Source organism: Phaethon aethereus (assembly GCF_964289735.1).
Source record: "Phaethon aethereus genome assembly, chromosome: Z".
NCBI lineage: Eukaryota > Metazoa > Chordata > Aves > Phaethontiformes > Phaethontidae > Phaethon > Phaethon aethereus.
The window spans coordinates 54,080,041-54,103,427 of record NC_138577.1 but is presented as its reverse complement, the minus strand read 5'-3'; the positions used below and the strand labels follow the sequence as shown (position 1 = coordinate 54,103,427).

Genomic DNA, 23,387 nt, shown 5'->3' with positions numbered 1-23,387 from the left:
CCGCCTTACCCAGGAGCCAACCTCCCGGGCTCCCGCCGCCGGGGGTGGGGTAAGGCAGCAGATCACGCCTTATGCAACCGGCTCAGGGAGCAGCCGCCACCGCCCCCCCAGCAGCTCGGTGCTGTCTGTGAGTCCTGGGGCCGGAGGGTGGGGGGAGTGGGAGATCTCGCCTCAGCCATGCGTGGTGAGGACAGGAGCTCCCGCCCTGCCTCCCTCGCCTCTCCCGCCGGGGCGTGCCGTCCCGCAGGTGCGGACCCCGCCGCAGCGGGGGGAGGCTGAGGCGAGAGGGCGGGCGGCTCTGGGCGGCGGGGCGGGGTTGTGCGGCTGGCGGTCGCCGTCGGCTGCTCGGCTCCCCTTGCCCCTCTGCTGCCTGACCGGGAGTCGGTGCGGGCTTCCCAGGGCGGCGGTCCCACCTCTCTGGAGGAGGAGAGGGCGGGAAGAGCCTCAGCCCTTACCGGCTTTTTCCTCAGACTCCGCACCCTGCCCGACTGCTCCCCGCGTCCCGACTCCGTCTGTCAAGCTGCCTGGCTGCAGGGAAATGAGTGGCTGGGACGACTTATATCCACTCCCAATGCTGCCCTCCTGGGTACCGGGTGCTGCTGCTGGGATTGTCTCCTTGCACCTCATGCAGAAACTCCTCTTCCCCTACTTCTGGTCTGACCTGAGATACCTGCTGAAAGTAGTGATGTATGGGCTGAGAGTGGAGATGTACCGGCTGCAAGGGAGGATTGTCACCGTCCTGGACAAGTTTGTGAAGCTGGCTGAGAAGCAGCCCCACAAGCCGTTCCTCATCTATGAAGGGAAGGTGCACACCTACCGGGATGTGGACAGGAGGAGTAACAGGATAGCGCAGGTCTTCCTACACCACGGAGCTCTGAAGAAGGGCGACACGGTGGCCTTGCTGATGGGCAACGAGCCAGACTTCATCCACGTCTGGTTCGGACTGGCCAAGCTGGGCTGCGTGGTGGCTTTCCTCAACTTCAATATCCGCTCCAGATCTCTCCTGCACTGTGTCAGTAGCTGTGAGCCCAAGATACTGGTTGTGGGAGCAGGTAGAGTATACGTGTGACTTGTACACCCAAAGCTTTTAGTGTCATATCTCCCTGGTGTATGTCCCTCCAGCTGCTTTACTGAAAACCTGATTTTCAGATGTTCATAGAATGAAAGAAACTTAGGGCTAGAAGGGGCTTCAAGAGATCACGAGCTTGAAGAGAGCTTAAGCCTCTCAGGTAGAATCAAGTATATCCATCTTTTGGGGACATCCATTTAACCTTTTCTTAGAAAATGTGCATTGCAGGAAAGCTTGCAACATCAAAGTACAGCCTGTTGCAAGAATTTAATCGCTTCAGTAGTTGCTTAATGTGTCTCGGAAAAAGTTAAAACTATCTATTAAGAATAATTTCCCATTGCTTTTTAAATAGTCAATTTTAATCTTGCTTAAGTCATGTACTTTCTTTTCCTGTGTTATCTCCTCATCTTTCTAGTGATCAACAACTGCAAACTAGCAGGTCTAAGCTCAGACTGTGCAACCTCTGCTGTACAACTATTTATTCCACGGGCTAAAACTGAGAGGTTGTTTTTACAGGTGTAGCACATAGGAGGTTGATTTGTAATAGCTAACATACTGCTGACGTTGGTTGTAGAAGAAATTGCTGTGTTTGAATAGGAGATAATAGTGTGTGTTGTGTAAGTATCCAAAGTATTACATTTTTATTAAGTGCTTCAAAAGAATTTAAGATCTTGATGTAGGCATACTGTGCATTGCTATATTGAAATTTGGCTTCAATTATAGATGTATAAACTGTAGGCAGGTCCAAAACCTAAACTTGCCTCAGCATTTATGATCAAGTGAAGTGAACTTGCAGTGCTAGAAGATCACACAGAACCTTGAATTCTTGTTGGAGGAGGATATTTCAAAATATTAAATATTAAATTTGTCCTGTCTCTAAAATTGTTTACTCTGCCTTAGTTTTATTTCACAAGTTCTTGCGTTATTCCTATTACCCAGGTTGCGGGGTTTTGAATCCTAAATGGTGGAATTTCTTTCCATCTGTTCTCTACTGCTGCAAATTTGTGCTTTCAAAAATATATTTAAGATTTTTCCCTTGCATATTTTTCAATTATAAATTTTGTCATTTTGATTGTGTATGGTATGCTGGTTTAAGAATGCTTGGTAGTTAGATAAAGCTAATGAAATAAAAGCCAATTTAAATATAATCCCAAAACACATGATGACAGTGCTTCTGAACTGACAGTTTTTAATTTTGCCTTCTTACTTAATTAAAAAAATCTCATTTCATGAATATGTGCTTTTGAGCATATAGCTTGAGGAATGGAATTAATGTTCAGGAAATTCTTGCTCATTGTGGTGAAGGAGAACTTTGGATCAAAACTCATATCGAAGTGTATTGTTTATTAAAATGAGAGGTTAATTAATGAATGAAAAAAGCATTTGCAAAGCAGGAATGGGGTCCGTGTTTCTCCACTCTTAATTTGTTACTAGCAGATGATAGTAAGAGCAACTATGTTGAACCAGCTTGTACTAGGAGTCTGCCTATGGCTCACAAAAGAAGAGCTATATGCAGACAGGTAATGTAGCAGAGATGCCAACAAATTAGTCTCTGAGCTGGTCTTTTATGTGTTGGTCTTCTTTATCCATGGGTTTTAGTCTCTGCATTAAGTTTGTCAGTCCCTTACCCTGAAAGGCTTCACTGTATTCTTCTTTGGGACTTAGACTTTTTTATCTGTGTCTGTGAGAGAAGTTGAAGTTCTGTTGTGTCCTTATTTATTGACCACATCATATGGAAAAAGAGCCTCTCCAAAGGAGGCTGGGTTTCGCAACTGAAGGTTCGTACACTGTTCAGTGACTGTGAGGACCAACCCATACCACTCTTGAAACAAAAACATGTTATACATAATTACATAATAATTTGCCCCTAATGCTTTTTAAAATTGCAGGGCCATATTTAATGCTGAGGTTACACAGTCAGATAATTTGCAGAGGTCCGTTACACACCTTTTCATCCAGTGCTAATGTCTGTTTCAAGGGATTCTTCCTTATCAGTAAGCAAGACTTGAACTTTCTTGCGTGTTTTGCTCTTGTGGCACAATTTTCTACAGGGTTGTACATAGCTTGAACATAGTTTGGTTTTTTGGTTTTTCTTTTTTCAAAATATTTACTCAACAATCAGCCTGTGGTTCAATATCTATCATTGTCATTGTCAGGCATCATGCTTGGCAACTAAGATTGTTTTTTTTAATCAGAGATTAGTATATAATGGTATTATTTCTGGATAGTGGAAATTCTAATTTTCAAAAATGTGTAGGTTTGTTACCCTCCACAAACAAATACAGGCCTGACTTAGCAATTCTGTTTCTTGTACCATTACAAAACTACCTTCTCAATATTTTGGATGACCTTTAACGTTGTTCATATACTGCAGCACAGCAGAAATCATTCCCTAACAAATTGACCATTAACTGTCTGTGCTCAGCAAGACCAAATTTGGTCTTGAAATTCTTGTCTGTAATGGCACATTAAATCAGGAAGCTGTGTTCAAATCCACTTTAATATTAAGGTTTCATTTGTGCTGGAGGGAACCTTCCATCTTCTGCTGGTATCTGAAACAGTTCCTGCAGGTAATTGCTTATTGCTAAATATTCTTGGCACAGAGCGGTGGTGTAGCCTTCCTCTGTGTGAGACGATTGCATCTTGCAGCTCCTTTTGGTACACCTTGTCATTTTTCCAAAATGCTTTTATTTTTTACAAATGTGACGCCTCTATCCAAATAGACTGGGAACTATTTATGGTTGCATTTTCTTCCATGCCTTGTTCAGTCTTTCATGCTACCTCTTGCAAGGTCACTCTCATTTGTGGAATTTGTACTCTTCAGTTTAATTTTGTGCCTGCATAGTTTTCAGAGGTTGTAGTTTGGTAACCTGGTCCTATTGCTATCATCTTGTCTTTCCTTCAGCACTTGCAGTCAGACTTTTTCCTGGTCTGACAATGCTGTGGTGTTTTGATTGCTTTTTCTAACTTTAGATGGGAGTCTTCCAATAGTACTTAGGTTTTGGGGGTTTGTTTTTGACTTACATGTTCTACAAAGTCTCTACAATTGAATGTTTTATTCTTAAGCCTCAGATATGTTATAAAAATTGCAAAATTTCTCCCTCTTGTCAGTTTTTTATATGAAATAGCTATCGCTAAAAGGTTGAATTTTTTCTATAGGAATGTTCTTTTAATTAATTTAGCACAATCTAATAACGTGGGGTTTTTTCCTTCTCATCCAACTGCAGGCTGTAAGACAAATAGAGATTCTCTGATTTGCCAATATTTGGACTTTGTGTTCCTTTCCAGTGTCTCCACTTGCCTTTGTGGCAGAGAGAGAGTTTTTGCTTTAGTTACTTGTATTTGTCTGCTATGTTCCCAGAGCATTTAGCTCTTGCTTTAGTTTGTTATGTAACATTCTCACACTTCTATTCCCAGAAACACTGTCTACCACCACTCCCATTCTGGGGAATGTTTGTTGAAAAAGATTCAAAAGTTGGAGTTTAAAACTTCATTTTTAATAAAACAGCAGTTAACTAACATCTACGTAAACAAGGAACAAAAAGGAAAAAAAAGCTGTATGCCCTTCTGTCTGTCAGACTGCCAGCATTAAGCTTACTCTAACAGCAGTCTGACCTGTTTAAAAGGTTTCATCCCTACTACATTTGTTATCAGCTTATGTCACTGTTACTCGTTTAAAAACTACTGGTTAAACAGAAGAATGAGGTACTGCTTAAAATGAAGGTTTGAACAAGGGATTACATGATGCCTTTTGGACAGTACCTGTGTAACAGCAATACTATTAAACAACACTTACAATCTAGCAACCCACCAGAAAGGTACAAATGGAATAAATGGTATAAATTTGCCACTGCATTTATAGTGTGTTTGTACTTGGAAGAGTTCAGCTCTTGGTAGGACATCCCAGATTGCCATCATGACATCTGATGCAAGGAATCAACTGTGAAAGGATTGCATTACTAAACTCCGTGAGATTCATTTACATCAGTCCTGATAGAAAAAGCTATGGAGGGAGTATACATGCTGCATGGACTTATGTTGGCAGCCTGCTCTACATGGGCCTGCTTGAGCAGGGGTGTTGGACCACGATGACCTCCAGAGGACCCTTCCAATCACAGTGTTTCTGTGATTCTGCGATTCTGTACAGAATTACATCTCCTGACTGTGCACGTATAACATTTTCCTGACCAGTGCTCCTTACTCTTGAGGCACCAGCAGTGCTTTCTGCTGCTACGGAATTGTATTCTGAACTTCTCCCCATCTGAGCTCAGAACCAGCATTTATGTTGGCAGGAGTAAAGTTCAGACAGAAGTGTGTCTAAATCCTGGAAAAGGACAGTAAACGAAGTATTTTTTGGTAGTTGTGAATTAAGGTGATATGGTATTATATACAAGCAGCAGTATCATCTCTCATACGTTAGTCACTGAGTGAAAAAAAAGATTGATTTTATCAAAACCATCTTTTCTTAACTATTTGGAATAAAAAGCTATTTAGACCTCAATGTTTAGAACAAGGAAAGCATAGAAGACCTGCAGAAGACACCCTTTTCTGCTCTGTTAGACACCGTATCTCTTTGATCACTTGCTTTTACTTAGTCAGCGTCTCTGTCCCAGACAGCCTTTGAGAGGAAAACGGTGTCACTGTGATTCCCAAGCCAGTTTATGTTTTACTACTTTTACTGCCTTCAGTGGCATTTCAAGAAACCAACGCTGATCCTGAGCCACAACTGACTTGTAACTTCTGTTATTATTACTTAGTGAGAAAAAGTGCTGAGCGTAAGGAGTCACCTGGGGGCTCAGGTACAAGTAACAATTATTTTCTGAGGCCAGAGTGTGGGGAAGAGTTTGGACTTGCCATAGCTTACTGAGCACATCAACCAGAGTACACATCAAAGTTATGTAAGAACCGTTTTATATGGTTTGCCTTCCGAGTAACTTTCTGTTCAGTACAAGTTGATCTCATAATCTGATGTATTCCTTTCATCAGTGTAGGACTGTGTCCTTGCCAACAGGCTGCATTGTTTCTTTGCTAGAAAATAACATAAAAAACCTTTTGTGCAACTTGAAGCCTAGGACAGTAGTTCAAAACAAAAACATATTTTCCTTGTTTTCTCAAAGATGTAACTGAGTTATGTATTCATGTGATTTTAATGTAACAGTTTCACAAACTTTTTGTTGAATACTGAAATGCTTTAAAAGCTAGGTGGGGGGGGAACCCAAAAAAGTGGAGAAGCATATTAATCTTGACCAATTACAGATTTTTTTTTTTCCCTAGTAGAAGATAAATAGCTAGCAAATGGTGAATATTCATATACAAACTATGTAAACAACACACAGAGAAGTGCTAACTACATTGCCAAAAGTTAGATAAGCAGTCATTTCTTCCAAAACAAATAAACCAAAACCTGAATATAGTTTCATAGTATAAAAAGCAAACAAGTACTTGAGAGAAACCACAAGCTTAAATAGCTAAATTGCTTTACTATAGTTGCTTTCCTACATGGTAAAGTGCACATACCGGTTACCTCTAGAAATAATCAAACTGTAGTTCCTCCAAGAGGGCTGTTTTTTCCTGACAGCTAGACAAGATGATATGTAAAGACCAATGAGGCCTACACAACATCTGGCACAGAAGTTCTTTGTTCATGGAACAAAACATTAATTGGCTATCATCAGACTTATTCATTGGAAATACGTTAGTACAACTGAGAGTTCTCTTCAAACACCCTATGCTCCTGTGTGTTCCAGAAATAATTTTCAGTTCCTGGCACTTGGAACACAGCTGTTTTAAATTACCCTTTCTTACTCAGGAAGTCAATTATTGTTTCTGCTGTTCTCTGCTATCTAACTAGACATTTCTTTCAAGATAGTGTATAATTACAAGCTGTTCACATATTGTTCCAAGTACTAGATTCCTGAGCACAGAAGAAAAATTCTATTGCATAATCAATTCATAGTTCAATAGTAGTTAGAAAACCAAGCAAGCCTCTGTGTAGCAACAAAAACCATAGGTTTTATGAGTGACTGTTTAGAGAAACAATAAACAGTGTCTATGTTTAATTTGAATTAGTTAGAGTAAATATGTTTCAGTCTACTAAAAGGGAGCTATACCTTCCTGTCATTCTTGCATCTTAAATGATTGTGTCTGTAGAGTTGAAATTAATAGTTGCCATCGTTCTTCCTTTGAAGGAAGGTAAGAAAAGAGGGGAAATGAAAAAGAGGTACATCCTTTTCTTTTCGACAGACTTGCACTTCATGTTACTCAAATACACAAAGAACTTGATGCACATCTTACCTAGAGCTTTTGAATACTAAAAAATTAGAAGTATTTGTGAATTTCTTCATGTCATGCAGTCCTAAACAAAAATGTCATCTGTATATAAGTTAAGAGTTGGTAGGTAATACAGTTTCATCTTCATCACTTTCAAAAATGTAAAAAGCAAAACAATTTAAGGAAATGGAAGGAATGAAGTCATCTATGGAAAACAAGGAAATGCCACAATGATCCCCTTGGTACCTGCAGTACTTAAAAGAGTGATACTAACTGAGTTTTTTTTGTGAGGCCTTTTGCAAGAAGATAGTTTTTAATTAAACAATAGGTGAAATTTCATTCACAATTACACTTTAGTTACCCAGGATAATTTTGCCTGATGACTTTCATAGGGCAGTTTTTCTCAATATTTGTGCATCATGTTTGTTACCTGGTAAGGACACTACGCAGGATGGACAGCTGAGTCTGCTTCAAATGGTGACTTGAAGCTGGAAGAGCCAAGAATTTCTCAACAACCCTTAACAATTTACGATCCTTAACATCTTTGCTGGCACAGTAGTTGGAGCCAGTACACCAATAAAGGATGACATGGAATACTATATTAATTTACTATTTTTGAGTACAGAAATGGAGCTCTAGTCTCTTCTAATGCCCGTGTTTCTTTTGCTAGGTTCTCAGCCTAACTTGTACCAGCACAAACTATTAGTATATTTAGGAGATATATATGTATAAATATGCATAATAGGAAGACAAAAATCAGTATTAGAAGTTAATAAATATATAGTTATTCTGTCACACTTGGTTTATTAATAGCTGTTTTTCACTAGAAATAATACTATTGTATTTGCATATTCATTACTTGAAAAATATACCCTAATTTTATAATATGGCAGCAAAACAGAATTAATATGGAAACAAAGCTTGATATTCAGTGCATCAGGTTGCCCGCCGTTAACACTATTGTCCTTAACATTATTTTTTGTTCGCATTTTTTCATTCTATTGCTATGTATAGTGGAAGAGGACGGTACTCCAATGATTCAAACAGGAGGCTATCTATCTTTTAGATTTTCATAATTATTTGGGTGGTTCCTTCCTGAAATAGTTCTGTAGTGCAAGGAAGTTAGAACAGAAAAATGTTAATGTCACACTCAATCAGATCTATTTCCTAAACATTCATAAAATATATAGCACTTGTACGCTTTGGGTTTGTAAGATAATGTTTAATGGGCAACAGGAGGCTCTATCTCTACTATAGCAGTAGAGATTAGTATGTCATTCATTAAAATATATACAGCAGTCTGTCATTAGGAAAGTAGTTTTCTGAAAGATTAAAAATCTTCTCTTACTTTGATGTAAAATTTATGCAAGAAGGTTCTATTAATGGTATCCATATTTAAGATTTGCAAAATAAGCTTAGAGTTGACATCAGGATTTCAAATGCTAGCTCTGGCAGTGCCTCATTATGAGATTGTGGGTGAGTCATGCCAACTTTGTTTGTTTATTCATCTATAAAATCTGAGATAATAACATAAATTTATACCCACAGGGATATTTGCAAGATTAATTACATAGGCTGAGATCCAGCAAAGCACTTAAATGTAAATGAGCCTTTAAGTATATGAATAGTTATAATGAAAGCAATATGATTCCTATTCTTGAGAATTTTCCTGGATTAGAGTGTATTAATGCCTGTGCAGTGTTCTGAGAAAGTGACAGATTACAAAAATGATTAGAGATATGAATACCAAATGTATTACGTAAGGATTGGTCTCTATTTATAATTTTTCTTTCTGTTTAGTTTGGGGGTTTCTTTCCTGATAAGCCAACAAAATAGATCTCAGTTAGGCTGCTATTTTTATTTTATAAAAGTGAGTTTGTATTTATATACAGGTAAAAGCCAATATAAGGAATGGTTTTCAGTGGATGAACATGTGATTATAAGAAAATAAAATTGTTTGATGTACCTAAAATCAGATTGATTAAGGTATCTAAAACACTCAGAGCACTGCATAAATAGCCACATGGTTCTTTGGCAGTATCTGAATAAGCTACGGGCATGTTTTCTATGTTTCTATTCTGTGAAATTCAGGTATCTACATATATGATACAGTTTTTTGTTTGTGTATTTGTTTTTAAATTAGTGAGTTCTGTGCTTTTGAAAAAAATGCTGCTTGATGAGAGATTGCTGTTGAGGGCATCCAGGGAAACCTGCACTGTAATTACCAACTATGTAAACATTTGCCTTGCATCTTCAACAGATATGATTTATTTGAACTTGAAGCTTAACTACACTTCATTCTGGTCTTAGCAATGACTAAGGGTTATCCAAAATTTGGTGGGAAGCAGGAGCTAATAATCAAGGCTCACTATTTTGGTCTAAGGGCTACCTGACAATTAGACCTTCTGGGTCAGCAGTATTTTTACCACATAATATCCTGTTTTCAGTGAATTTTCATTCTAGTTCATCATTATTTTATTGAATTTATTTCGGGGGTGACTTTCATTCATCTTTCTATTATAAAAAGTAAAACTTACAGAGGAAAATATTTTATTCGCTAGTTCTGTGAAGACATAATGTAGGTAACATTATTTTATGTTAATTTTTAAGATTTGCTTGGGACACTGGAAGAAATTCTTCCTAGCCTGCAAAAGAACATTAGTGTTTGGATAATGACCAAAGATTCTACTTTTCCAAGTGTGCATACCCTTTTAGACAAAATAGAGGCTGCATCTGAAGACCCTGTTCCAGTTAATCGACGCTCTGCCAACAACCTCAAGTCATCTGTTTTATATATATTTACTTCAGGAACAACAGGTATGAGTCTGCTAAAGAGTCTATATTTTCCTTCAGCTTTCATCTAGAAACTTAATTTTCCGAAACTCTAATCTTTTGGTTCATCTTTTCTTAGTAGAATATCATATTTCTTATCTAGAAGCATTAGAAAATGCTAGAAAATGGTAGAAAATAAGCATGTTTCTTGTTTCACTGTTTATATCCAGAAGTTTATGAGCTTGTCTTCCTTTTTTTCCTTCCACATTGTGCAAATACAATGAGAAGCTTTACTTTTTGCTATGTTACAGCTAAGGTGTTTATAAAACATTTTGCTTTTTTGGTGGATTTACAATGGTAATAAATATTATTTTGTGATCACATACCACTGCCTAGCTAATATAGCTAACATTGTATCTAGGACTTTAAAAAACAGTCTTCAAACAAACAGACATTTGGTTTTTCTTCATTAAGTCATGTTCTATGCAGGTCACTGTAGAGACAGAAAATAGGATTAAGTTACTAGCCTTTTAGTTTAGAAACAGATGGCTGAATTTATTACTAGTGCTCCAGCAACTAAGAAGCTAAGACTTTAAAAAAACCTGATCACTGACATGAAAAACAGCATGATGTTGTTAAGATAAGCAGATTGACATTCTCATTCAGCTGAACACAACAGTTTTAGTCACAAGATTAAAAATGACGGTGTGTTTTATGGCTTTGTTCCCTCATACAAAAAATTATTTAACTTCTTTGCTTTGGGTTCTGGGCAAAAATTAAGAAATAAAAATGTCAGTCTAGAATAAAAAAATTAGGAAGGTATAAATATTGTCAAGAGGTCAGGTGTGTTTGTAATACTGCTAATATAAATATGGTTGATATTGCTGGTTAAAAGTAAGGAGTTTTAGCTAAAACATACTATAGAATTCTCCAGATAGGAGGATTTTGTTCTTATAACTGTATTCGGAATATCTGTGTGAAGTCTCAAATTCTAGTTACGTAGAATTCAAACTATTTTTGAATGCTTTTATGTATTACATTAATTGACATTGGATTTCTTTTAGGTACCACGTAACTAAAAGTGTAAGGTTTGTTTAGTCTGAATTTGTTTAGTCTGATTCTAATCTTAAAGTAACTGAGCATTCTCACACATTTTGATAAAGCAAGAGCGTAATGTTGCTCCTAAAATCAATGACTGGTAAACTTATTTAAAAGAAAGAAGTAGCTTGTATGGTCTGTAGTCAGGTGTCTGTAAAGGCAGCAGGAAAGAACTCAAGACTCTGTAGAGCTCCTTTTGCTATAGTTGGTTCATTGGCAACATGGGCTTATTGCCTTTTCTCTTTAGTGTGATAGGTTTTGGAATAACTTTGAAGTGTAGCTAGAATCTCCATAGATTACACCGCCACTTAACAACTCTAGTTAAGTCTTCAAATGAACGGTAGCTTTGCTAGAATAGGTGAGAAAACTTTCTGAAACATTAAATTTTTGGAAATTTTTAAGTTCTCACTGTTCATCATCAGGACTCAGCCTGAAATTTCTGTGTGTATGTGAGAACATATAAGAAGCAAGAGCACATCCCCTACTCAAAATAATGGGTACCAGAGTAGTAGCCCAAGAAGCTCTTGCATGTGAGTCTGCTGAACAGAAATTCTGTGCTGAATCTAAGAAACTCATTAAGAAGAACCTAACTAGAGTGGACTTTTGCTGGATTTTTTTCTTTTTTTTTTAATTCTACATAGTCTTCATAGCATTCTAAAACAAATAGGTAGACTTAGATATACACATCTTAGGTAAGCTCCCATTACATGATCTACTTTGTGTAGATCCCATACGTTTCTTAATTCTTATTTACATTGCAGTGACTATGACTATTGCCTGAAAGAGGTCTAGTGTTAAGGAAGTCTAGATGTGCAGTAGATGGTTTTGGCCATTTGTTGGCTCTATATAATTTGACTGTGTGCTAACCATGGAGTTTCTTCATGTTTCCACCTATTTAGATTGACTTGACATCAGATTAAATAACTAACAGATGAGGTTACAAACTGGCTTATGTATCTTCGTGTGTACAGAACAAACACGCAGTACTTCATTAAACAGCTAACTGGCTATTAATGGCCATCTAAAGAGATGGCTGAAAATTTGGTTATGGAAGAAAATAATTGATTCTTTTACGATTTTAGAGACCTTACAGAGGAAAAAAAAAAAAAAAGAGTTCTTTTTAAGAGAAGATTTATGCATGGTTTTGTGTTTTCATTACAGGTCTTCCAAAAGCCGCAGTCATCAGTCACATGCAGGTTCTTAAAGGAGCTGCTGGACTGTGGGCTTTTGGTGCTACTGCAGAAGACATCATTTATATTACTCTGCCTCTTTATCACAGTGCAGCATCTCTTCTTGGCATCGGTGGATGCATTGAATTGGGTAGGGCTTGTTTAATTTAATTGTGTTGTTAATAGAGAATTAATTATGATAAAAATGTATAAAACACACTTAGGTTCACTGCCATTAGGGAAACTAGTGCTTTCCTGAAATCAAATGAATAGTCTTTTCAGAATACCTTTACATTTCTGTATTTTGGGGGCGGGGTGTGCTGTAATAGCGAAAGATCTCTTACAAGCTATCTTTGTCATACTAGAGGAGAATTAGTTACTGTCATTTGTGTCACAAATGTTTTTACTTCCTTTTTTATTTTAAGTAAAAAGGAATTTAAGGACATACATAATAGTTGGGCAGCGTGTATAGTGCATTAGTGTATGTACAGACTAAGCATTGTATCGTGGAATAGAACAAAAATGTATTTTGGTGAACTTAAAAAGACTGATGAATACATTTATACTAAGCATTCAGTTTTGTCATATTAGATGATCTAATATATATCATATCAGATGATATATAAATTTTTTTTCCATTTAATTTGTGTACTGTTTTGGCACAGACAATAAAATACATGTTTTACTGAGACAATGTAGGTGTCCTCAATGACTGTCTTATAAAATATTTATTTGGAACTTCATGGCAAATATTTCCTGTTTCCTGAAGCATCAAGAACCAGTCAGGGCATAGGAAAGATCACTGGGTTATGGATCAGTTCTGTCTGAATCTGCATCGATTAATACTTTCTTTGCTGAAAAATGTGTTTTCAGTGATAACTCAAATGATTTGCTCTTTCAGGCTGACTTTTCTGGATATTTTCAGTTAAATTCTTTTGAATAATGTTACAACAGCAACAAAGACAAGCCAAGGAGGAGACTCTGTTCATCTCCCTTCTTTGTTTATCCGGTTTGAACATACGTCTCCTAATAAAACAGCTTAAAAACCATATAGTTCTCTGAATGAGGCTGCTCTTAGTTCCTCTTATATTCTATTTTGTAGAAACAGTGAACACAGCTAGCTAAGCTGTCATATAGAGAAAATGCTTCATTTCCTTATCTACTGTTTCCATAAAGGTGCAACCTGTGTGTTAAAAAAGAAGTTCTCAGCTAGTCAGTTTTGGAATGACTGCAAAAAGTACAATGTGACTGTCATCCAGTACATTGGAGAACTTTGCCGTTACCTTTGCAGCCAGCCAGTGGTAAGTGGAACCAAAATGACGGCTGTTCGTCTGTAAGTGATATGTACATTTATTGTTCTTAATGCAGTTATGTTTAAAAGGGAAGTAAAACTGTACTGAACCTGTCCCTCTGCCCTTGTTTTTATGTAAAATTGGTGATCTGTACCTTGTAAAAAAAAAAAAAACCAAACAAAAACAAATGGCTTGAATCAAGAAGATGTTAAAGTTTATTCTATAAAAATCTTTTCTTTAAATCTTTTTCTTTAAAAGAAAAGATTGCAAGACTAAAAACTGATTCAGTATCATTTGGTGAAAAATATTGTTTCACAGAATTTCACAATGCAAGTTCAGAAAACCAGGATTAATGTTCAATGTCTTTTCAGAATTTTCAAAACTTTGTTTCTTGGCACATAAGTCTATCAGAAGTCTCAAGTTTTGTAGATCGTATTTTAGCACTGTTTTGGCTTGTGGAGTGTGCTTGTTTTGAGACCATCTAAACCATGTTTTAAAATTTGGAAGTGGTTTGTTTTAGGTTACCAGCTCAAGGGAAGAATGCCTTTTGTTCCAGTTAGAAAGCTATTCCAGACAACAAAGCTGTTTTTGTTGAAGTGACATTCCTGTCTGAAACTCTGTTAGTGCTAACTTGAAAATACTTCTTTTCCCTTGGCAGTCAGTGGTGTGGTGGTCTATGTACATGGTATCAAGTACAAAGTATGCTGAACCTGTTGGAATTACCAAGTATAGCTGACTCAGGTTAACTGAACTCTTGATCTGGCTATTTTCTGGTATGTTTCTGTATCTACCCGTTGACAACAGAGAGAGCCCAAGATGTTTAGGCTAAGTTAAATGCCTAAAATTCATTGGAATTAATTCAAGATGTATAGAATAATATAGATGGAATGGATATAACCTATTGCATAGCAAACCCAATTCCATCCTCAAATGCTTGTGCTAAATGTGTTAAAATGAATATGAAACAAACATTCATAGTCCAGTATAAACTAAAATTCATCTTGCTAATGCTGGCAAATTCCATCTGTTTATGGGCTGCAGGTTGTCCTATTGTATTTCAGTAATAAATCCTAAATGTTATATTATACATTATGTTACCTGGTTAAGCATTTTACTAAATGACTTTACACAGTTACTTATGATCATAAACAGCTTTTATTTTGAATACTAAATAAAATTAAATAATAGCTTCCAAGTACCTATATAACATTAAGCAAAATGAACTGTATCCTCTTTAAACTTAGCAAAATGTTTAGAACACAAAGATGTTTGTGAAAATGTACAGAAATTGGATGCAGCGCAATTGTTATCTCTTTAAACATTCTCCCTTTGCCGCTATCATAATTTCATTTAGTGGTTTCAAAAAAATAATCAATGGTTTATTTCCTTTTCAGTGGATTTTATTGAAATGACTCATCTCTTTCCATTTTCCATTAGGAAATGGTGCCAATAATTCAAAATAATTAATCTGAAAATTCTTTTCTAATCCAAGTCCTCATTTTATGATTTTCCAGAATAATTTCATCCTTAAGCAGTGTTCTAATAATTTGAAGAGAATGCAAATCAGTCTTGTTTTCCAGCGGAATAGCAATTTGCATTTATTTCTTAAGTTGCTGACCAAAGAATGGAAAAGATCAGTGTCCATAAGACATTGGATTTTTTTCTCCTGAAAATTTTCAGAAGTATGTTTTAAGTAATATAGTGGTGGGTCATAGATCCTACAGCACTATCTATGCATGCCTCAGCAAAGAGAATGTTCTTCAATTAAAGAGGGTACGGCTGATGTCCCAATGACCACCACTGACTGTGATGTGAAACCAGAATAGTGATTCCTTTCTCTTTCAGTTTCTTCTTCTTTTTGTTGTGGGGTTTGTTGTTTTTTTTTTAATTTTTACTTGTTTATTTTTTAACTTTATAATCAAATAAACAAAAGGTTACTGGACAATGAAAAATCAAGTTAAAGACCATAAGGAAAATCAAAACATAGGAAGGGCCTATCTTTCATAAATTGTGAATTTTCTTCATTGTAGGCCGACATGATTTCCCCAAAGTCATCTCCCTTCTTCCCAACTTTTGCTGTGTTTGCAGCCTCAGATATTAGTTGTTCCCTTTTTCTGTCCTTTAACTGTACAGTTAGAGCATGGCATTTTTTTTTACCCATTTTATCCTGTTCAGTATCTTAAAGCAAGAATGATAGATTAATGTACTTCATATTCTAAACCAAACTGTCTCATTTTTAAATCCTTACCAAGCCATCGTGAAGTTAAAAGAGTTTTAAATTTTGCAAATAAAGTTATTTATACCATCATTAACTATTCATGAACTATATAACTATTCTATTTATTAATTTACATGTATACTTTCTAGGAGCTGGCATGTCTAAACTCTTTGCTCTGTGAGGCTACAGGGGGTTTTGGGGTTTTTTGCTGGCTGGCTAAAGAGAAACCTAATGTACCTTATCAACAATAGTTAAAATTATAAAATAAATCAGTTTGACAACTGGATACTTGAAGAAATAGTAAGAATCTGTCATGTTAAAACTGGAAGAGAAACATGTTCACACGAATAAGTGGAAAGATTTTAAATGTGTTATGCAATCCATTATTATTTTTCAAGTAGGTCAAATAATTTGCCAAGATGTTATCTCTCTTTAACTTTCATTAACTTAGAAGTGCTATACACACTGGCAGCTTGAGAAAGATATGGTTAATACAAGTTTTAAAGCTCTGTGAAGATATTATGTGGGCAGTGTTCTCAAGGTTAGAGTACTATAAAGCCCTTCTAATGAACATAGATTAAAACCATAGCGATTATCTTAAATGGTTCCTTTGTTCCTTTAACACTGAACTTGAAATAAATCGTATATTTCTAATAGTTGGAGGCCACAGTGTGGCGTCTTGTTTCGTAGATTTTGAACAGAAACTTTTGGCAAATCCTTGTGGTAGCATATAGATTCTTGGCTTAGCTTTTCTTATTAGTTTAGTCTCGTTTGATCTTTCTGCCTCCCACTCACATCTGCAACAGCTTTTGAAGACTCTTTTGCAGTAGAATTTTTCTGAAACCTGTTCTGCATCCAGTTCAGTTTAGTAATCTGTTGTCTGGAAAGAACATTTATTAGAAAAGGAAGTTGTCTTTTTCCTTAAGTACGAGTCAAAGACCTTGCACTATGTGACATTCATAGATTTTTCTGGGCTCCTAAATAAGTGAGTAACCCTCAAGCCTGCCCTCTTCCAAGCTCTTTTTCTGCATTCTTTTGATCATAGTGAAAGTACAAGAGCCAGCATTGATGGCTAGTAGCCATCAGTAGCTACAAAATGGATCCTGATCTAAGATATTAGCACGAGCACTTCAGTGAAAGAGAATATTCAGCAAATTAATAACTTGATCTTGCTGGCTGACATTGCTCAAAGCCTCTATTAACAGTGATCTACAACATTTCAGAAGTATGAAATAGCATAGCTCCCTATTTCCTTTCTGAACAAAGGCCTTGGAAATAGTTCCCTACTAATCTGTGAATATGTTTTCCTTGGAGGGTTGCAATACATTTAAAATTTAACATTTAAAGTGTATTAAAAAATCTTCTTAATACACTTGCAGATTTATTTCAAATTTGAAGTAATGAGCTATTATTTAAATAATACATTGCATCCTCAAGCTTTTGGAAAGATATGAATGGTAATGCAGCGTCTCTGTCCTGCTTTTCTGTAAAGGGCACCTGAATCCTGAAGTGGTTTACAAACAGAGGCCAGAAATCAGTACTCTTAATCATTATATCCTGTCTTCTACTCTCATAAGCTGTCATATGTTATGCCATTAATTGTATGATTTTTGATACATTGCATGAACTTGGGAAGCTCTCTTTAAAACCAGAGTTCACTTCGACTTGCATTCGAAGTCTATTTCACAATTAATTATATCATTGCTTAGAAATTTTCTTTCAATATCTGTCCTGTTATATGTCCATTTGGTATTGAGCCAATGTTATCCTTTGGCATCAGTAACATTTCCTATTTCCTTGGGGTTACCTCAAGTGTATAAGACCATGTATATCGGCTTTCAGACTTAATTTTGTTAAGCTGAAGCAAGCCAATCTCTCTACTAGATCCAGTTTGGCCAAGGTGTCTTTGGATGGGATTAAGCTCTCTGAAGTGACTTTAGAAAAGATGCTTAAGGATTTATTTTATTAAAACTCTTCTGTGTTAGAAGAGCAGTAATTTAGCAGGAGAAAACAAGGAAGTCAGTGCTGCTGGGATAAGCAAACGGAATAAACGCTCATTTCCCTGCTGTTGACTCATATGTTATGGGAAGAGGTGTAAGAATGGGGTTTATGTATGTTGGATAGCACTGTCTTGCACCTAGAAACAGGTTTCTTTGAAGGAAGAGAATTTGATAGTCAGGTAAATAAGGAAAAATTAGTCAGCAGGCACTTCTCTACAATGCAGGTTTAACTTGACATCACATTTCATTCCCTGTTAAAGTTTAGCTCAGTTTTTGTTCAGCACTGGCAATTGTTCTATCTCTTATCATTAAAATGCGGAGCGGAAATTTGTCAAGCCCATTGCAGGTTTTCAGCATTATTAAATACCCCAAACCAGTAATGTGTCACAGTTAGAGACACCCACATCTGTACCTTCAATTTGAAGTCTCTGAATAATCTCCATATGTCATTACAATTTTACTTCCTAGGGGGAATTTTGTAATTTATTTATTCTTCTAGTAACCTATGTTTTTTTAAAAAAAGTCTGCAACTATTTGCATATGTCATAAGCAGACATCATTCTTAATTGATACTGATTTACTACAGTATTAGCTGCCTAAAAGGAGAATTGAACACTGTTTGTACATGCTATTAGAGAAAATAGAATTTTTAGACGAAGAACATATTCAGCACATCTGAAATGAAGCTTAGAAATAGACCTGGGATTTTGAAGCTTTTATTTTTTCCAGACTGTATCGGTTCATCTAACAAAAAATATACTCTATATCACAACAAACTTAGTCTGTGCTTTGAACTGCCATGACTACAACAATATTATTTTTAAAAAGTGGGTTTAAAAACAGATTCCAATCCTATCCATTTTGGCCACTGCCTTCTGATATGTAAATTTACTGGCATACCTTTGTTGGACTCCATCCACACCATGAGTCTGTGTCTATTTTCTCATTCTTCCCACTAATAATGGTAAAGATCTTCAGGTTTTCTACCTGAAAAAGTGTTCTGTAAAGTTTGTAGAGTTCCTTTGGCCTTAGCATTGGTTTTCCATACCCAAAACAGCACTGAAGGCTACTTGTTCTAGCATGGTGGCTCAAGACTTTTCTGAGTCTTTAAGAAGTCATACAGCTTGACTAATTTCCCTCCTTCCATCTTGTTTTCCTAGATACTCATCTTTTAGGTCAAGCTAGTGGAGTTATGCAGTGAAGCCTAGAAATTACAATCATACTTTTACAAAGGGAAGCTTCATCTTGCTTACAGAATATTGTGTGCAGTATGGACTGCAAGAAATAATCTGTGCTTGCTTTAATTCTCTGAATTGATCTTTGGAAAGTGTTGTGTAATTTGTTTTGACTTGTGGGCTCCTGGGGCAATCACCAAAAATACAATGGTCTACTTCATATTACTCAGTGGAACAGAGACAAAAGTGACTTTTTTTTTTTTGTGGTTGATATTTTCTGAAGAAATAGAAATACAGCTAAAGAAAACCTTTCCTATTAGAAGAGCTAAAGGAAGAAAACTCCTGTTAGAATCTAATCCTGTTAGATTATCTGGAGATTAATAAAAGCGTGGTGAGAGTGAGCTATACTAAATAGCAAACAACCAATTCCTGAACTGGAAGGATGTTTCCTGTTCCTAGAATTCCTGTTTCTTCTTAGGGTACATCTTTTCAGTACCCTTCCTGTTTTCTTTTACTTGTATTTTTAAATTTGGGTATGTATTTTGCTCAAAAAATCTAGTTGCAATTTATAATTAGGCATTGCTGAAAAGTGAATGTAAGCATGCATCTTGAAGGATAATGGCAGTACAGTCTCTCTCATCTTACAGTCTCTTTACCAACTACCTGATGCCCCTTTTTTCAGGGTTGATGTGTCAGTAGAGAACTGGTGAATGTGTTATTAAATGCATTTGTTGTAACTACATGAATGTAAATCCTGTGTGGTCTGTCCATCATATTTTATATTTAACAGATGTTTGCATTTCTCAGGCTCTGAGATCACTTTTAGCTTCATCAAGGCAGGAAACATTTCATACCTCCTTTGCTTGAAGTTGCCTTTGCTTCTCTCCATTTAGCTTTTTCTGCTATAGAAATGGTAAAAGTAGGACAATGAACCTGTTTTCTTGTATTCTTTTAAAGCAACTGCACAGTATGTTTTTACATAGCTGCAGTCATGAATCCTTCCTGCACCAATTAATATACTGTTGATGGCACTTTCAAAGGCATTTCTTTTATCAACAGCTTAATCATGTAGATAGTCCACATAGTTTACAAAGAACACTTAAGGAGGAAGGACTGGCAGATGAAAAATCCCAGGTATGTGGTATTTAGTGTAATAAGACAAATCTTGACTTGTCAATTAATTACTTTACAAATGAAACAAGCACTCAAAGTGGAGAAATAGTGTGTCAGAAGCTGATTTATGATGTATGCAGGTATTTGGTATACAGTTCAAAGATTTTAGCAGAATGAACTGAAGAAAAGTCCCAAGTGTAAGGTAAGAACAGTTCTTGCTTATTAATACTTGAGAAATGCATTGAAAAAAATGTTTCACCTTTACTGTTGGAAATAAGTGGATATAGACTGAATCCCCATTTTATTTCAGAATCACTCTGTAAGAAAAGAAAATCACAGTGCAGGAAAATAAATATTCCTTTTTAAAAATCTTGGAAAGATGTTCTAACATTCTGGTGTTCTAAAATCTGTCTTCCTAATTATCTGTAGATAATTAACTATTAATCACTTTCAGAAACACAAAGCATGAACAAATTATCACAGGATGTACATTATTTGAACTTATTGGTGGTAGTTGACCAGGGCAAGGCACTGAGTCCTCAATAAATGAGATGTTGTGAGGAAATACATCTTTTAGTGAAGGAAGTGTTAACTGTTGCAGCAAGCTAAGAATACGCATGCAGGCAATTGCTGTATACCAACTGTTGCAACTGGCTGACGCGCTACAGCTTGTTCAGGTGTCAAGAATGGCACAGGGATAGCAGAGCTTAACTTCCAGAAGAGATGTGTGCTAGTTGACTCCTTGGAATTCCTCCTAATCCTGTAATTCTATCTACTGTACTGAAGAGAATCTAGTTGATGAAGCGTCATCTGAATATGGCAGAAATTCAGAGTATGACTGTTTGGTGCCATAGTCTGTTTAAAGCATAAGTTCCTGCATATTTAATTTATTCCAGTTTTCAAACTTGAGGACACCCTAAGTGTGCATCACTCAACCATGTTTCTAGAATTTGTTGGAATTATCATCCCTTTTTCTTCCCTTATTTATTGCATTTTATCTACTGCATAAGTTTTCAGCCACAGTGCCCATGGATACCAACATGCCTTCCCTAAAGTTGAACTTTGTCAGTGATGACAATAGTACATAGGATGAATATATAGATTTAGTAATGAAAAAGATGTTAAAATGGCTAACTCTTTTTATTTACTGTGGTTTACTTTCCACTGAAACTTAGTTACACGTAAAGCTAACATGAATTAATGTCATATATTAGTTATACAAGTTTAGGTAAAAATATGTAAAAAACAGCTATATAAATTTACTCACCTGTAGAACTAATGTGACCTATCACTGTTTAAACTTTCCCACATTATAATAATTTTCTTCACACTTATTAAACCTGCTGGGAGATTAAATTATATATAGTTTCCATTCTCAGAGTTGAAAGACTGCTAAATGCGTGACAATTTTAATGCCTTTTCCCCAAAAAGCCCTGCATTACTCTTCAGGGAATCTTTCATCCACAGATGGGTACAGCTGTGACAGAGCTGGCTAAATCACAAATACGGCAGTTGCAGCAATGCAGTCTAATGGAAAATTTACCTTAGTTGTGAAGCACTGAATGTGTCCTGTCTTTTAAGAAAAGTTGTTCTCTGCGATCAGTTCTTGATGACATCATACACCTCCTTTGTATTTTTGCAAAAGGGCTGAATGCCTTAAAAGAATACTTCCTCAAGTGAGATAGTCAAATACTGTATTGTTGATAGGTGTTAACATTGCAAGCACAGTTTACTCCACGTCTTGTATGCTAGAGAAACAGCTTTGTGCTGTACTTATATAAATCAGCCAAAATAACATGAGGAATTCCAGGTATTGAAGTAACTGTGCTTATAAATGATGCTGTATTGGTCCTTTTGGAAAAAAAACATAATCCATGTAGGCTATTGTTTTCTAGTTCATCAAAGTTCGTGTCTTTTCAGCAAACATCCATCAATACTTTTATTTTTCTTGAAGTATAAGTAATAGAAGCAAATTCACCTGCATTTTAACTTGATCTCTATAGAGATTTTGAATGTTCCTAGCCTGATGAATGACCCGCTTAATTAGTGTTTGTATGTATACGCACATATTTGTCAGTTCTGTTCATTGTGGAAGAATCTCTTGTGCTATTTTTCATATCTTAGCAGAGACAGTACATTTGAATAATTCAGTGGCCTTAGCAAGGGGTAACTCCAGTTCAGCTACTAGCACATTAATTTCAGTTTAGCAATGAAACTGTAAGGAAAATAACCCACTGAAAAATTTCAAGTTGAGCTGACTGGAATATTCTAAAGATGGTGGACAATTTTTGGGGGGAAAAATAGTTCAAAGTAACACTTAAACACTTGCTCTTAAAAAAAGGAATACTTCTGTTGTGCATTGACAGTATAATGATTTTAAATGTGTAATATAACAGACCTTATTATTTCAGATCTATGTAAATCTACACTGTTGCATTGTGATATTGCACCTGAAGTTGAAAGAACAAACCACTCCAAAAATTATGTCCATGGGCAATTTTTAGACACTTTGTTCCAGGCTATGTCCATGGTCAGTTTAATTGTACTATATAATGCAGCACTTGTTAAAGATGATTTGGCATGAAGTCAGTGAAGTATGTGCTTGTGTGTTTAGAATCTGAAATCTTTTGCGTCTGAAATAAGGTAGGTGAGGAGACGGGAAAAGGGAAGATTTGGGTGGCTCTAAAAACAGAATGGGGAGGGAGGGAGGCTGGTGAGTGATGTAGTTTTGAGGTAAAATGGCAGGATAATGCCTCAGATTGTAATCAGCCAAGAACTAGAGGCATTTAGTCAAACAAGTGAGTTCCTTACTGAATCATTCCAGGAAGAGGACTTAACTTCCAGAAGAAAGACTCTGAAGCTCAAAAAATAAATTTTTTTATCTTTCAATGAGTTAACTGGTTTTGAAGAGGAAAGAATAAAACTTGGTCAGTCTTTGAGATTTAGAGGAGGAACTTAAAATTTCACTGTGCTTGGAGTTGTTGTTACAGAAGTGAGAATTCATGATCCTCATGAAAGATTGAATTTGGCCAAGACATAAGCCTCTGAGGAACATTCCTGTCTGTGTACTCAGTAGAAGCTTCACTGTTTTTAACATCCAAAAATATTTAAAGATTCCCGTTTCAGTCAGCTGACCAAATCTCTTCACAGAAACAATTTGCTGTGCTTTTATGCCAGATTAAAGGTGATAAAATGTGTTTTCACTATAAAG

At 36.3% G+C, this 23,387-nt stretch overlaps 1 protein-coding gene across 1 annotated transcript in view; it reads left to right on the top strand.

Annotated features, from left to right (window-relative positions):
- Positions 1-538: 538 nt before the first annotated feature.
- The window catches only part of LOC309415333 (long-chain fatty acid transport protein 6-like), a gene marked incomplete at both ends in the record, with an annotated part of 39,385 nt that continues 16,536 nt past the window's right edge, over positions 539-23,387 (top strand). Inside the window, 4 exons of the mRNA XM_082012825.1 lie at positions 539-1,052; positions 9,950-10,156; positions 12,371-12,529; positions 13,555-13,679. Coding sequence (XP_081868951.1) covers positions 539-1,052; positions 9,950-10,156; positions 12,371-12,529; positions 13,555-13,679 — 1,005 coding nt within the window. The remainder of the gene's footprint in view (positions 1,053-9,949; positions 10,157-12,370; positions 12,530-13,554; positions 13,680-23,387) is intronic.